Consider the following 15,695-nt stretch of genomic DNA (forward strand, 5'->3'; position numbering starts at 1 on the left):
TCAAATAAGAGGTTTGTTGTGAGGATGAAATAATATATACCTCCCCTCTTAGTAACATCCTCCCCACAGAGTAGTACATTTGTTTCAGTTGATGAACCTACATTGCCACATTATTATCACCAATAATGGGGGAGGCCATGCATGTGCAGAGCCGGGGGGTATAGTGGAAATCTCTGGACCTCTCAGTTTTGCTGCTAACCTAAAACTGCTCTAAAAAGATCATTTGAAAAACCCTATATATATGAAAAATGATAGATCTGTGGATTGAGATCTCCACAAAGGACCTGTAATAACATAGGTGCTCACTGAATGCTAGCGCCTGTCCCCACACGGTTCCATCTTGTACATATCCCGCAGCCGTGTGTGGTGTGGTCTGCCCAAATGGGTGTTCTCACTTGGTTAAAAGGTATATGATTGTCACACTCTATTTTCAGAAAATGATGAGGAGCAGGAAGCACTGCCATCTCTTGATAAACCTGGCTGGTACTCTCAAGGGAACGCTGTCCACCTTTATGAACTTCTGAAGAAAATGACTGGCAAAAATGACCCCAAGGTATTTTCTGACTGAGGTGGGGTTGTTGATGCCCACTTGCAGACATGAACCATTATAAATTAAAAGCATAATTTCTAAATGCATTCAGCTTAGGTAGGTATGGGGAAATCATTTACCTCTGCCTATCTGCCGGTCTTTTACAAACTCTTCTGCTTAAATAAGCCTTCTCTCTGTGATCTAGACTGGACCTTTATCTGTAACAGAGAAGAGCAAAGATTCCAAGCAGGGAGACACAGTCCCAGGGGGATACACTGGATTAGTGTGTGGGATACCTGAGGAAGAATATCCTGATAACAGTTCATCAAACAAATTTTATACGTAAAACAGACATTAATTGAAATTACACCACAGACTAGCCTAAAGACATGCTTGCTTTTGATATCCTGGTCACATTGTTGATGTTGGCCATTGGTGCATTTTTTATAGCAGGACATCTTCTTCTAAACAGTGTTTACCAGAGAGATCAATGGGTAACCGACGCCTTCTCCGTCGACTCCCACATTGTCATAGCCCCCTGGGAACTCTGGAGGGGTTTAATAGAGCATCCTGACTTGGAGTTTCTAGTTCATAGTCGCTTATCATTTTCTCAGGTAAATGTAAATTGAGGGGTATGGATTAGATCTATGGGGCTTTGCCTCAGAATACCTGGGGATTCTCCTAGAGTCCACTTGCCCAACCTCCCCCCGCAACCCCCGTCAGAGATTGTTTCAGCCAGTCTGGGTAGGTCCCAGAAACTCTTCGAAAAGCAGTTGTGATGTGTACTCCTGCAAATATATCCCATTGTAACAAGTCATCTCTACTTCTCCACCGGTTCTTCAATTCTAAAGGCAGCCTTAACTGTAAACATACAGACTCGGACTTCTTCAGAAAACTAAATAAAGTCAGTTAGCCTCTGCCTTTCTTCTGCCTGCAAACGCACTGTGTCAATTCTTACAGCAAACCTGGTGCCCCACAAACCAAAGGGGGCAAGTTGACAGTCACCTGTGAGGTATTCAAGGAAGTTTAAGATATTTATGTAACTTTCGTCCTATTCTAATACGGTTTGAGGAATTTTTTTTCTGCTTCATGAAGTGAACACCACTTTCTTTCACAGTTCTCATGTCTCAAATAGAATTTGCTATCTGACTTACAGGTCGTTTACTTTGGTGACAGCATGCATTCAGACATTTTCCCAGCCCGTCATTATAGTAATTGGGAGACAGTTCTCATCCTGGAAGAGCTCAGAGGGGACAGAGACTGGAAGCCTGAAGAATCAGAGCCTCTAGAGAAGAAAGGAAAATATGAGGTAAGGGTTTCCTTCAGCTCTTCCCTGGAAAGAACAACCTTTATGTTTGACACATCTTAAAAAGTGCTTGTGCCAAGAGCAATGAAATCTCTTGGCACGTATGGTGATCTTCTTGCTATCTCAGCTCTGTTTTTAATCTTGTTGATAATTTTTATTTTTTTTTAAAGATTTTTTATTTATTTGAGAGACAGAATGAGATAGAGAGAGAGCATGAGAGGGGAGAGGGTCAGAGGGAGAAGCAGACTCCCCGCTGAGCGGGGAGCCCGATGCAGGACTCGATCCCGGGACTCCGGGATCATGACCTGAGCCGAAGGCAGTTGCTTAACCAACTGAGCCACCCAGGCGCCCTTGTTGATAATTTTTAAATAATGCCAAGATGACACTGACCATCTGTCTTCCCAGCTCTCTTGCTTTCATCCAATGCTATGACACCATGGGTGTTTTTTAGCTAATGTTGAGGCAACCAGATCCTGACCCACTAGAGTCATACCCTATGTCTCTTTTGCTTGGCCACGAAAGCTCTTCTGCTCTTTCTTCATGAGTATAGGTTAATAAATTGGTAGCTCCTTTAGACTTGCTCCTGAGCTGCCAGGAATAAAACTTAGGTGAAAACTTGAGGTAAAATATGTCATAAATCTGAAAAGGGTAAATAGTAAATAAAAGCAAAAAAGAAGAAAGATCAGCAAATAATGTGCATTTCTAAATTCATTCCAGTGGAAGAGATAAAGAAGGAAAAACTCAAGAAACAAAAAATAACAATAAAAAGAAATGAGCTATTAAGCCACACAGAGACATGGAGGAACCTAAAGGGCATACTACTAAGTGAAAGAAACCAATCTAAAAAGACTATATATTGTACAATTTCAGCTGTAGGACATTCTAGAAAAGATAAAACTACAGAAAATAAAAAGACCCGTGGTGCCAGGGGTTCAGGAGGGAGGAAGGTAAATAAATGGAGCACAAGGGATTTTTATGGTCATAAAACTCTTCTGCACGATACTGTAATGGTGGAAACATGACATTATGCATTTGTCAGAACCCAAAGAACTATCCAACATAAAGTGTTAACCCTAATGCAAACTACAGACTTTCATTAGTACTGGTTAATTCGTGATAACAAATGTTAATAATAGGAGAGACAGTGGGGGGAAAGGGAGGCAGGAGGGGGACAGGTGTATGAGGACGTTCTGTACTATCTGCTCTGTTTATCTGTAAACCTAAAGTCTGTTTATTTAAAAAGTAATAACAACTATAAGTAGACCCAACAAAATGTCAGAAGTTGGATGTTTCCACTGAGTAGCACTTAGTCTTCAACATGACATTGGAAGTTCTTTGGACTAGTTGAGTTAAGAAGAGCTTTAAAGCAGTCTTATAGGAGGTAGGCCTTCTATCCTGAGAGACTTTGGAGAAGGTTTTCACTAAAGAGAAATTAAGAGATTTGGTTTCTTCAGAATGATTTGAGAATTACAGGTACTGTGTTAGGAAAATGAAGAATCCATGGGATTTCTCCAACATTTATAATAAACAGTAGCCCCATCCTTTTCCCATGAGCCCTTTCTCTTGTTAATTAGTTATAAACACATGAACAGAGTTCATAATTGACTTTTAGACAGGAAATGATGCGTCAACAGCTTGAAAATTTTATTTCCTAAGACAAAACTGGAATAATGTCCCTTTCCTATCAAACTCTACCTCCCCAACCCACCCTGCTCCACTGAACATGGACAAGGAAACAAGGAACAGGGTGGTTTGGCCAAGTGACAAGGTTAGAAGAAAGCCCTCAGAAGGTTCCGGTTTTAGCCCTGAACTGTCTTCCCATCTCATACTGTTAAGATTCCAGGAAAAGTGGAGCTGTGGCAGATGGATTCCCCTGTTCTGATGGGGTCTGAGGCAGGTGTTTTGCTGGATTCCCAGCTGTGGCCTAAAGCATTATGTTGAAAAAGCAAAGTATTCTTGTACTACTTGACTCCAGAGTTACCCTGGTCAGACTGAATGCCACCATGTTTCTGTAGTTTCTTTTGAGGCAGTATTTGTATTGATGGGCTCATCCTTAGCTAATGTTTCAGGACAATTTAGTTTTCTCTACTTGAAGGACAATCTTCTAATCATATATCTTTCTGCTTATATTTAAAAGCAGATTTAAAATTTAATTTAAAAACAATTGTGGGTGGGGCGTCTGGGTGGCTCAGTCGGTTAAGCGGCTGCCTTCCGCCCAGGTCATGATTCCGATTCGACATGGGATCGAGCCCCACGTCGGGCTCCCTGCTGAGCCTGCTTGTACTCTCTCTCTCTTTCTAATAAAAAATAAAACATCTTTAAAAAAAATTGTGGGTGGGTTTTTTTTTAATTATTTTCTAACACAACCTAGGACCACGACTTCTAAAAAGTCAGACTGCTTTCATATTTAAGTTCCCCTGTGTTCCTGTACACAGAACCCTTTTTCCATCAGCACATCAAAGCCTGGTATAAGTACAACATGTCATGAGAATTCAGATTCTTTCCTGCTTCCCTGTGGAGACAGGATTACAGACATCCTCAGTTGCTACAGGAAGAGGGAAACAGTCCAGAAAGAGAGCTAAACAGAAAGCGTCGTGTGAGGGTTCTTCTGTTGATTTTGTAATTATTAAGAAAAATGTCATTTCATTTTTCTAACCAAGTGTCATACACAGAATATATATCACATGCAGTGTTTTAGTGAGTACAAAACCTGAACGCAAAGGGATTTAATTCCTTGTTGTAGTGAATTTTATGCAGCTTAAGTGAACTTCTAACAGTATAATTTAAAAACAAATCAGATCACTTCGCGAGCGGCGGCGGGTGACCGGAGGGGCACCCCAACCCCTGCGTGCACAGGTTTCCACCAGCCCGCAAGCGACAGCATGGCAGCCATCCCCTCCAGCGGCTCACTCGTGGCCACCCACGACTATTACCGGCGCCGCCTGGGCTCCACTTCCAGTAACAGCTCCTGCGGAAGTGCGGAGTATGCTGGGGAAGCCATCCCTCACCACCCGGGTCTCCCCAAGGCCGACCCGGGTCACTGGTGGGCAAGCTTCTTCTTCGGGAAGTCCACTCTCCCGTTCATGGCTACAGTGTTGGAGTGTCCAGAACGCTCGGAATCTCCCCAGGCCTCCCCCGGCACGATCACCTGCGACTTGGCTCTGGAAGCCATGAGGAAGCAGCCTGGTGGCCAGCCTGGCAAAGCCAACACAGGGCCGCCATCCTGAGTAGCCACCGCCAGGCTTCAGGAAGCGCTAGGCTCGTCAGAGCCCCTCCCCTCCCGTTCCCTCCCTTCCCCATAGACTAGGCAGGCTGCCGCAAGCAGAAACAGTTGGGTTCTTTTATATCAAAATAGCAAAACACCCAAAAGGAAGTTGAGAGGATCCCACGCTTTACTCTCCAAGCCACATGAAAGCCTTCCTCACACCCTGGAACCGTGTGCCTTGCACCAAGTGGAAAATAAACTCCAAGCAGCCAAAAAAAAACCAAATCAGATCATTTCAGGATTGATGCACTCACTGAACAAAAACGTTTACTACATTCTGTGGAGATTAGCATTTTGTTTCACTTAGGCTTGAATTCAGTTTCTCAGATAGTTACAGTAACTTCACCCTCCATAAAACCATCTGGAATGTGAAGGTCACTTTTACTTCCCTTCATTTGTGACAGGAAACTCAAGATAAGGACAGAGAATATCTCAAATAGCACTCTAAAGGCCTATATAAGAAATTTTTTTCGAAAATCTTACTGCATCTGTTGATTATCCACTCCACTATATTGGAGCATAACAGATAAGCAAAAATGACCCATTATAATAATTAAACCTAGTTAAGGAGAGAGACTAAGGAAGAATAATTTGTTTCCATTCATCTTTGTTTTGGGAAATAAAAGTCACTTCATTAATCTTGTAATTACTTGGACAGTCTTAAATTTCATAAGATTAGCCTCCAAAAGGAGCTCTCCTCTTTAGCCTCCATTACTGTTTTCATCTGTTTCTTCATTTTAATTCAAAACAAATAAAAATGTATTCTTCAGCTTTTTACAGTAACATATTATGAAATTTAGGTGCCAAAATAATTCATTTTAATGATGGAAATTCTCAGCAAACCAGAAGGGGCCAATCTTTTACTAGAGAAACGCTATCCAACAAAACACAGTGAGAATCTAATCTGTAATGGAAAATTTAATGAGGAAAAAAGCCATACTTAATGGAGACACATGCTCTTCAAGGTTCTGAGCTAGACAAAGGATATCTGTTATTAATTATATTGTGTTACAGAGAGGTGACCAACGCCACCAGAAAAAGAAATATGGAATTAGGGTTAGAAGATACCAAATTGTGATTATTTCAGAGTTGTATGGTCATTAGCATAGACCACCTTAGGAAATCAGCAAACTGTTATAAGAAGAGAGTTGTGAAAATGCTGGATCCAAATCAGTACTCAGAAATCAAGAGCTTGGGGCACGTGGGTGGCTCAGTCAGTTAAGCATCTGACTCTTGATTTTGGCTCAGGTCATGATCTCAGGGTCATGAGATCAAGCCCTGTGTCAGGCCCCACACTGGGTGTGGAGCTGCTTAACATTCTCTGTCTCCCTCTCCCTCTGCTCCTCCCCGCTTGCATTCTCTCTTTCTTAAAAAGAATCGCCTGGGTGGCTCAGTTGTTAAGCGTCTGCCTTGGGCTCAGGTCATGATCCCAGAGTCCTGGGATCGAGCCCCGCATCGGGCTCCCTGCTTGGTAGGAAGCCTGCTTCTCCCTTTCCCACTCCCCCTGCTTGTGTTCCCTCTCTCGCTGTGTCTCTCTCTCTGCCAAATAAATAAATAAAATCTTTAAAAAAAAAAAAAAGAATCACTAGCTTTTCTCTGTACCACCAGTAAGGACTTAGAAAGTGTAACAAGAAATCAATCATTTACAAAAGCAAAGAAAATGAATCACTATATTACTATCTAGGAATATATCTCATAAGACCTTGATAGAGGTCTTAAATCTCTATTAGGGTTTCTGAATGGGTGAAAGGAATCAAAAGTATAAATCTCCAATTATAAAATAAATAAGTCTTGGGGACTTAATGTACAGCATGGTAAGTATGGTGAATAATACTATATTTACACTTGAAAGTTGCTAGGAGAGTAGATTTTTAGATTTCTGATCATAAGAAAAAAAATTTGTAAACTAGACTTACTATGATCATTTTGCAATATACAGAAACATCAAATTATTATGTTCTGCACCTAAAACTAGTATGTCAATTACACCTCAATTTTAAAAAAACAGATTCTAGGGGCGCCTGGGTGGCTCAGTCATTAAACGTCTGCCTCCGGCTCAGGTCATGATCCCGAGGTCCTGGGATCGAGCCCTGCATCGGGCTCCCTGCTCAGGGGGAAGCCTGCTTCTCCCTCTCCCACTCCCCTTGCTTGTGTTTTCTCTTACTGTGTCTCTGTCAAATAAATAAATAAAATCTTTAAAAAAAATTAAAAAGATTCTAAATACAAATGAAAAAATGGAAAGATATACCATATTTTAAGATTATACTGATACCTATTTTCCTCAGATTTATTTATAAAGTCAACATAATGTTATACAAAATCCCAGGAGGATTTTGGTTGGACCTTCACAAACTGATTCTGCATTTAGGCAGAAAACTGAAGGCCCACAAATAGCTAAGATAATTTTATAAAACAGGATAATAAAGGGGAGGAATCTCACCCTATTTGATACTAAACATGTTAGGAAGCTACAGTAACTTTTTAATATAGTATTAATAACAAAATATATAAAAAGGTCAGTGAACAGAGGAAAAAGAATGCAGACATAAGACCCTTGATCACATTCCAAGTTACCATATAAATGTGATGCATGATAGAGGGTTATCAATCAGCAGGAAAAGATAGTTCAGTAAAAAGCACTGAGTAAGTAGACCCAATATATGGAGAAAAATGAGTCCCTTTTTCCCCCTTGTATAAATTCTAAATGGATTATAGCCCTGAAAATAAGAAATATATCTGTAAAAATAGTGGAAGAAAATTATGAAAATATCTTTGTGGGCTTAGAGTAGGGAAGAATTTCTCAAGTTAGAATCCAAATGGGCAGCAATAAGTAGAAAAAATGACTTTGGGGACGCCTGGGTGGCTCAGTCAGCTAAGCATCTGCCTTTGGCTCAGGTCATGATCCCGGGGTCCTGGGATCGAGTCCCGCATCGGGCTCCTTGCTACGCAGGGAGCCTGCTTCTCCCTCTGCCTGCCGCTCCCCCTGCTTGTGCTTACTTTCTGTCTCTCTCTCCCTCTCTCTCTGACAAATAAATAAAATCTTTTAAAAATAGAAAAAAGAAAAAATGACTTTGTATCATTATTAAATATTTTTGTTCAAGATACCTGGAATACTGTTAACCAGTGGGTAAAAGACAGGGAAAAGGGTCTTACAACATCCATTTAGATAGAACATTATGAAATTGCCCTTTTTCGTATGTCTAAAATAGTTGAACATCAGGACTTTCTTAGGGTTGAACCTAATAAAAACCAACAGTGAATTTATATCTGTTGAAGTAAGAAATTGGACAAAAGGTATCCAGCAGTTGACTGACAGGGAAAGCTTACATAGGAGGAGATATCTATCCTCATTAGTAATCCATGAAGCATAAATTAAAACAATGGTGATATTGATACCACCTGCAAGCAGTCAGATTGATAACACTGAGTCTGGATTTTTAAATTGATTTACTAATAAAATAGTCTGAGATACATTTCTATGAGTTAGATTAGAAAAATATAAACTGGGACGAATATTGTTCACTAAAGCTTCACTCCATTAGACAACTCTGTACTATAATGAAATAAACTTTAATCTTTATTTTAGTAAACAGTTATTTGGCATTTCAGTCAGAAACAAACACTGTTTCGTTAAGAATTAGGCCTCCGGGGCACCTGGCTGACTCATTCTGAAGAGCATGACACTCTTGGTCTCGGGGTCACGAGTTCGAGCCCCACATCGGGTGTAGAGATTACTTGAATAAATAAAACTTAAAAAAAAAAAAAGAATTATGCCTGGAACATAACCACTACCCTTTAGAAATTCCCAGAATGAAGAGTATATCTGGGGCAGGGACTATGGTTAGACCTACTAGACATACTTACCTCTCAGTAGTCCAGTGGGTAGCTAAAAAATAAAGCATATTTTTTAAAAGAACCAGTAATTTGAATTTGTATCAGTTTGTTGGCTTTATGTTCCAGATACATTGAAAGCGATAAATAATAATTGTGTCCTCATTCCCTTCTAAAAAAATCTTCCAAAAAAAACCCCAAATAAAATTAGACCAAGTTGTTTTTTAACTACCCATTAGACAAAATAATAATAATAAGATTAGAGAGTTATGTGTGGGGGAAAAAATTTACCCTTCTAGATTGCTGTGTTTGGGGTAGTTTTTAGATTAAAACCAATTGACCATTTTTTTTAAAAAAAGAATAAAAGGTGTAATGAGTTTGGAGTTAGATTCTTTCAAATTACTTTCTATGAGACATTTTTTTTGTTAGGTTTTTTTTCTCAGCCCTCTTTTGTAGTTAGTCTTGTCAGTAAAAATGTTACAAGTTAGGTAGAGGAAACTGGTTATATTCAGGGCTTTTTGTCTTTATTGAAAACTTCTTACTTTTCCATGGTGGTCAGTGACCCTAACATGATTATTCATACACATACTTTTTTTTTTCCTTTTTCAAGACTGTAAATGGATCATTTCTAATTTATATAATAATGAAGAGAAAGAGAGATCCAATATAACTTAGTCTCCATATGTATAATACTCTCTCTTATATAGATTCATCCTTAATTAAATCTACTTACACTGTAATTGAGAAATAAGATTTGGTAGCTCTGTGTATGTGTACATACACATACAAATTTTTCAGAGCAATACTCAAAATTTTTATCACAAGTGTCAAACATAAGATCTTATTGGATTAGCAGAGATATCTTAATAAGCGTTTGTTTCAACTGACAAACAGTGTTTGTTTCTGACTGAAATGCCAAATGCCATTCATTATTAAAAAGCCAGTCTAACACCATTCTCTTGTTCAGCATATACATAACTTTTTAATTTATGCAAGCCTCTTTGCTAAGAATATCAGAGACTTCTGCTTGAGTCACACACAGTTCCTTCTTTTTTTTTTAGATTTTATTTATTTATTTGTCAGAGAGAGAGAGTACAAGCAGGGGGAGCAGCAGGCAGAGGGAGAAGCAGGCTCCCTGCTGAGCAAGGAGCCCGATGCGGGACTCGATCCCAGGGCCCTCTGCCTGCAGCTCCCCCTGCTTGTGCTCTCTCTCTCTGACAAATAAATAAATAAAATCTTTAAAAAAAAGGTGACAGATTTTATAATCCAGATTGTATGGATATGATGGGAGTTTTTACAATTCTTACTTTTATTCCATATCCATAAAACACTGAGAAGTATTTTTTAATGAATCTTTTAGTCTACAATATTTATATCCCTGCTCTGACCTAGACATTAAGCCTTAAAGTTACAATAATATATAAGAAAGCTCCTAATCTTCTATAGTTCATTGTCTGCCAGAAGTGAAAAGTAATAGTACGATAATTTAAAGTTAGCATGAGTAGTAGTATATTAGGAATAAACTCAGGGTGGGAAAATGGAGAAGACCTAATCTAACCTGAGAGTGGGACAATTAAGGAAAATGTCCTAGATGGCATCCAGGCCAGATCCCAAAGGATGAGAAAGGGTTCCCAAACAAAACCAGGGGAGGATACTCTTTTTTTTTTTTTTTTTTTTTTTTAGGGAGAGAGCATTGGGTGGGGCGGGGGGCAGGTTGGCAGAGGGAGAAGGAGAGAGAGAATCTTAAGCAGGCTCTATGCTCAGCACAGAGCCCAATGCAGAGCTCGATCTCACCACCCTGACATCATGACCTGAGCAGAAATCAAGAGTCAGATGCTTAACCAACTGAGCCACCTAGGTACTCCCAGAGGAGGAAAGAACTTCTAAGCTTTGTTTTCCTTTTTATATAGTATCTGGTTTGGTTAAAGGTAAACTACTGAAATTCCTAGAGTTTTTCTATTTTGATTTACTTAATGGGGGAAAAACTTACGACACTGAAAATTAATCATAGTTTTCATTGTTCTCTTCTCTTGTTTCAGGGATCAAAGGCAAAGCCTCTAAATACATTATCTAAAAAGTGGGGCTCTTTTTTTATTGATTCAGTTTCGGGACTGGAAAGTACAGAAGACTCATTGGTTTATACATGGTCTTGTAAGAGAATCAGTACTTACAGCACTATTGCAATTCCAAGTATTGAGGCAATAGCAGGTAAGCAGAAAAATACTTAATAAAACTTTAGCTGTTAGTAAACAGTAATGACTGTAAGTATTAGAATTCTTGCCTTTGAAATAAGAAAATCTTCCCATGGCATTTATTTTTCTTGGGATACACCTAGGTTATGGCAACCTAGGTAATTAGGACCTGCCTGTCTCCTGGAGCCAACTACAAAAACTGGATTTTTTTTTTTTTTTTTAAGTCTGCTTGGAGTCATAGGATAAAAGGAAAAATTATCAGGACAGGGTCCTGAAGAAGCCACGTAAGGTGTACCTGACTTTTGGAGCTGCTTTTCCCTTAGTGTTTGGTGTTTGCTAATTCTAAAGAGGGCACCAGGGAAAGTAAGTGGACCTTTCATTAGCTTCCTGAGCCTACAGGCATAGGAAGTGGAAGGTAAGGTCTGCCAGAGGAGGGGTGGACCTGATGGACTCTCTTAATCTGTGTTGAGACCCTGAATTTACCTTAAAGATAACTAAAGCTCAGTGTTAGATCAGATGAATCCCTAAAACTGGATTGAGAATATTCTCTTTAGAGAAAGGTAACATCAGTCTAGGACTCATATAATTTCTAAAAACAATATAAGGTTCAGCACATAATGAAAAATAGCTAGGCCCACAAGGGTATGAGACTATACACTAACAGAAATAATGAAATTTTAAAAAAAAAAGAAAGAACGAAATTTACTATGGCCAAGTACAGAAAAGAAAGGACTGAGAAATTTAGTAGAGACATAAAAACAATAAAGAGAATAGATGTTTGAAATATTAGAAAATCAAAATTAAAAACTAATGGATGTTTAAAGCAGATTAGACACAGTTAAAAAGTTAATTAGTGCACTGGAAGACAGGCCAAAAGAAAATATCCAGAATGAAGCATGAAGAAAAGAAAAAAAAAGCAAGATACAGAAAAAAAGAAGATAAAGAAGAGGGGCAAAGCAACATAGGAGATACACTGAGAAGGAATAAGATTTCTATAATTGGAAACCCCAGGAGATGAGAGAATAAGCCAGAAGCAATAGCTACAACTTTCCAAAAATGATGAAAAGAAATAAACCAAAGGGGTAAGAAGCCCAAATTAACTGAAACAAAATAAATACAAATCCAAAGTTAACTGCTAAAAGACAAAGATAATTAAGAAATATTAAAAGCAGCCAGAGAATTAAAAACATTGATTTCAAAGGAGTAAGAGTTAGACTGACATCTGACTTCTCCCAAAAACAAAAAAGCCAACACAGTAGAGCAGTATCTTTAAATTGCTGAAAGACAATGGCTATCAATCTTGATGGTAGTCAACATCCAGTAAAGATATCATTAAAGAATAAAAGAAAAATATTTTTATTTTTTTTAAAGATTTTTATTTATTGATTGATTTGAGAGAGAGAGTGAGAGAGGGAACACAAGCAGGGGGAGTGGGAGAGGGAGAAGCAGGCTTCCCTCCAAGCAGGGAGCACGATGTGGGGCTTGATCCCAGGACCCTGGGATCATGACCTAAGCCAAAAACAGACACTTAACCGACTGAACCACCCAGGTGCCCCAAGAAAAGTATTTTTAGACAGTCAAAAATGGAGGAAATTTATCTCTAGAAGACCTACACTAAAGAAAATACTAGGGTACTGTTCTTCAGGCAAAAGAAAGAATGATTCCTGTTGGAAGACTGAAGATGCAAGAAAGAATATACAGCAACAAAGGGATAAGCTACATGAATAAATTAAATGAACATTTTCTGTTGGAAAAATTTTTAAAAAGTCCTAAGAGTTTTAAAGAAAGAATTGTTTTATTTTTATTTATTTATTTATTTATTTATTTTTAGAGAGAGTATGTGTGGGTGAGTGGGGGTTGGGGGATGGGGACAGAGGAAGAGAGAGATAATCTTAAGCAGGCTCCACACCCAGCACAAAGCCCAACATGGAGCTGTATCTCACAACCCTGAGATCATGACCTGAGCCAAAATCAAAAGTCGGACACTTAACCAACTGAGCCACCCAGGTACCCCTAAAGAAAGAATTTTAAAACATGAAAGACTCGACCAAAAAATTGCTAGAACTGATACAGAAATTCAACAAAGTCACAGTATATAAAATCAATACAGAGAAATCAGTTGCATTTCTATACACTAACAATGAGCAGAAGAAAGAGAAATCAAGGAATGGGTCCCATGTACAACTGGACCAAAAACCATAAGATACCTAGGAATAAATGTAACCAAAGAGGTAAAAGACCTCTACTTTGAAAACTATAGAACACTTATGAAAGAAATTGCAGAAGACACAAAGAAATGGAAAAACATTCCATGCTCATGGATTGGAAGAACAAATATTGTTAAAATGTCTATGCTACTTAAATCAATCTATACATTCAGTTCAATCCCTATCAAAATGCCAGGAGCATTTTTCACAGAGCTGGAATAAACAATCCTAAAATTTGTATGGAACCAGAAAAGACCCTGAATAGCCAAAGTAATGTTGAAAAAAAACAAAAACAAAGCTGGAGGCATCACAGTTCCAGACTTCAACCTGTATTACAAAGCTGTAATCATCAAGACAGTGTGGTGCGGGCACAAAAACAGACACATAGATCAATGGAACAGAATAGGAACCCAGAAATCGACCCTCAACTCTATGATCAACTAATCTTTGACAAAGCAGGAGAGAATATCCAGTGGAAAAAAGACAGTCTCTTCAACAAATGGTGTTGGGAAAATTGGGACAGCCACATGCAGAAGAATGAAACTCAACTACTTTCTTACACCATACACAAAAATAAACCCAAAATGGATGAAAGACCTAAATGTGAGACAGGAACCCATCAAAATCCGAGTAGAGAACACAGGCAGCAACCTCTTTGACCTCAGCCACAGCAACTTCTTGCTAGACACGGCTCCAAAGGCAAGGGAAACAAAAGCAAAAATGAACTACTGGAACTTCATCAAGATAAAAAGCTTTTGCACACCAACAGAAACAGTCTACAAAACTATAAGGCAACCTACAGAATGGGAGAAGATATTTGCAAACATCTTATCAGATAAAATATCCAAAATCTATAAAGAACTTAACAAACTCAACACCCAAAAAAACAAAAAATTTGGTCAAGAAATGGGCAGAAGACATGAACAGACATTTCTCCAAAGAAGACATACAAATGGCCAACAGACACATGAAAAAATATTCTTCATCACTTGGCATCAGGGAAATACAAATCAAACTACAATGAGATATCACCTCACACTGGTCATAATGGCTAAAATGAACAACTCAGGAAACATAGATGTTGGCGAGGATGCAGAGAAAGGGGGACCCTCTTACACTGTTGGTGGGAATGCACACTGGTGTGGCCACTCTGGAAAATAGTATGGAGGCTCCTCAAAAAGTTAAAAATAGGGCTACGCTATGACCCAGGATTGCACTCCTAGGTATCTATCCAAAGGATACAAAAATAGTGATTTGAAGGGGCATATGCACCGCAATGTTTATAGCAGCACTATCAACAATAGCCAAAATATGGAAAGAGCCCAGATGTCCATCAACAGATGAATGGATAAAGATGTGGTGTGTGTGTATGTGTGTATATATATGTATACACAACACACACACACACACACACACACAATGGAACACTACTCAGCCATCAAAAAGAATGAAATCTTGCCATTTGCAAAGACATGGATGGAACTAGAGGGTATTATGCTAAGCAAAATAAGTCAAAGACAAATACCACATGATTTCACTCATGTGGAATTTAAGAAAACAAAATAGATGAACATAGGGGAAAGGAAGGAAAAATAAGATGAAAACAAAGAGGGAGGCAGACTATGTGAAACTCTTAACTATAGGAGACAAACTGAGGGTTGCTAGAGGGGACGTGGGAATGGGGTAACTGAGTTTTGGGCATTATGGAGGGCACTTGAAGTAATGAGCACTGGGTATTAGATGCAACTGGTGAATCACGAAATTCTACCTCCAAAACTAATAATACAGTATATGTTAATTAAATTTAAATTAAAATATATTTTTTTCAAATGATGCCAGTGGCAGTGGGACAGTTGGAGTTAAAATGCCCTAGCATCCTTGTATTATATGGTAAGGAATAAGAGTATGTTAGGTATTATGCAATCTCTAGGATAACTACCAAAGAAACTGTAATGAGATACATACTGGGATAAAATCTAAAACAAAAATGGAAAGAAAAGAGTATGAAAAATAAACAAGACATGGAGAATATTCAGGAAGATGACAAATTTAAAGCTGAGTAATTATATTAAGTATAGATGGCAAAAATCTCTGATTAAAGTCCTGAATGCAATAATGAAACCCAACTATGGGCTGTTCAGAAAAGACATCTCTGAAATACAAGGACACAGAAAGTTTGAATATCAGAAGATGGCAGGAGCTAATATCATGTTAATGGTAACTAAAAGAAAGAGTTAGCTATATTAATGTGAAACAAAATAGACATTAAGGAAAAATCCATTATTAACATGAAAGAGAATTACTTCATAATAGTAAATTTGGTTCTCAGAAAATATGTATCTGAAAGTCTGAGGTATTCACAGGG

The 15,695-nt window shown here is 38.5% G+C and overlaps 3 protein-coding genes across 8 annotated transcripts in view; 2 read left to right on the top strand and 1 right to left on the bottom strand.

Moving 5' to 3' along the window:
• The window catches only part of NT5DC1 (5'-nucleotidase domain containing 1), a 150,280-nt gene that overhangs the window by 124,917 nt on the left and 9,668 nt on the right, over positions 1-15,695 (top strand). For both annotated transcript variants that reach the window (XM_025864489.2, XM_025864498.2), the window contains exons 9-11: positions 435-553; positions 1,686-1,838; positions 10,971-11,139. In XM_025864489.2, the coding sequence (XP_025720274.1) occupies positions 435-553; positions 1,686-1,838; positions 10,971-11,139 (441 nt within the window). The remainder of the gene's footprint in view (positions 1-434; positions 554-1,685; positions 1,839-10,970; positions 11,140-15,695) is intronic.
• Positions 1-15,695, bottom strand: part of COL10A1 (collagen type X alpha 1 chain) — a 154,066-nt gene that overhangs the window by 109,207 nt on the left and 29,164 nt on the right. The window contains exon 1 of one of the 4 annotated variants that reach the window (XM_073893811.1): positions 670-1,690. The exons of the other annotated variants lie outside the window; for them this stretch is intronic. The gene's annotated coding sequence lies outside the window, so the exon portion shown is untranslated. Of the gene's footprint in view, positions 1-669; positions 1,691-15,695 lie in introns of those variants that run through there. 4 annotated transcript variants of the gene reach the window in all.
• On the top strand, positions 4,718-5,062 carry LOC141372979 (pancreatic progenitor cell differentiation and proliferation factor-like). Of its 2 annotated transcripts, XM_073893816.1 has the most exons (2): positions 4,718-4,850; positions 4,888-5,009. In XM_073893816.1, the coding sequence occupies exons 1-2, from the start codon at positions 4,718-4,720 to the stop codon at positions 5,007-5,009; spliced, it is 255 nt and encodes an 84-aa protein (XP_073749917.1). The 2 variants fall into 2 exon arrangements, with proteins under 2 accessions (XP_073749917.1, XP_073749916.1); XM_073893815.1 differs by having other exon boundaries at positions 4,718-5,062.

This window comes from Callorhinus ursinus, unplaced genomic scaffold, assembly GCF_003265705.2.
Source record: "Callorhinus ursinus isolate GAN/ISIS: 27379988/994484 unplaced genomic scaffold, GSC_fseal_2.0 scaffold6, whole genome shotgun sequence".
NCBI lineage: Eukaryota > Metazoa > Chordata > Mammalia > Carnivora > Otariidae > Callorhinus > Callorhinus ursinus.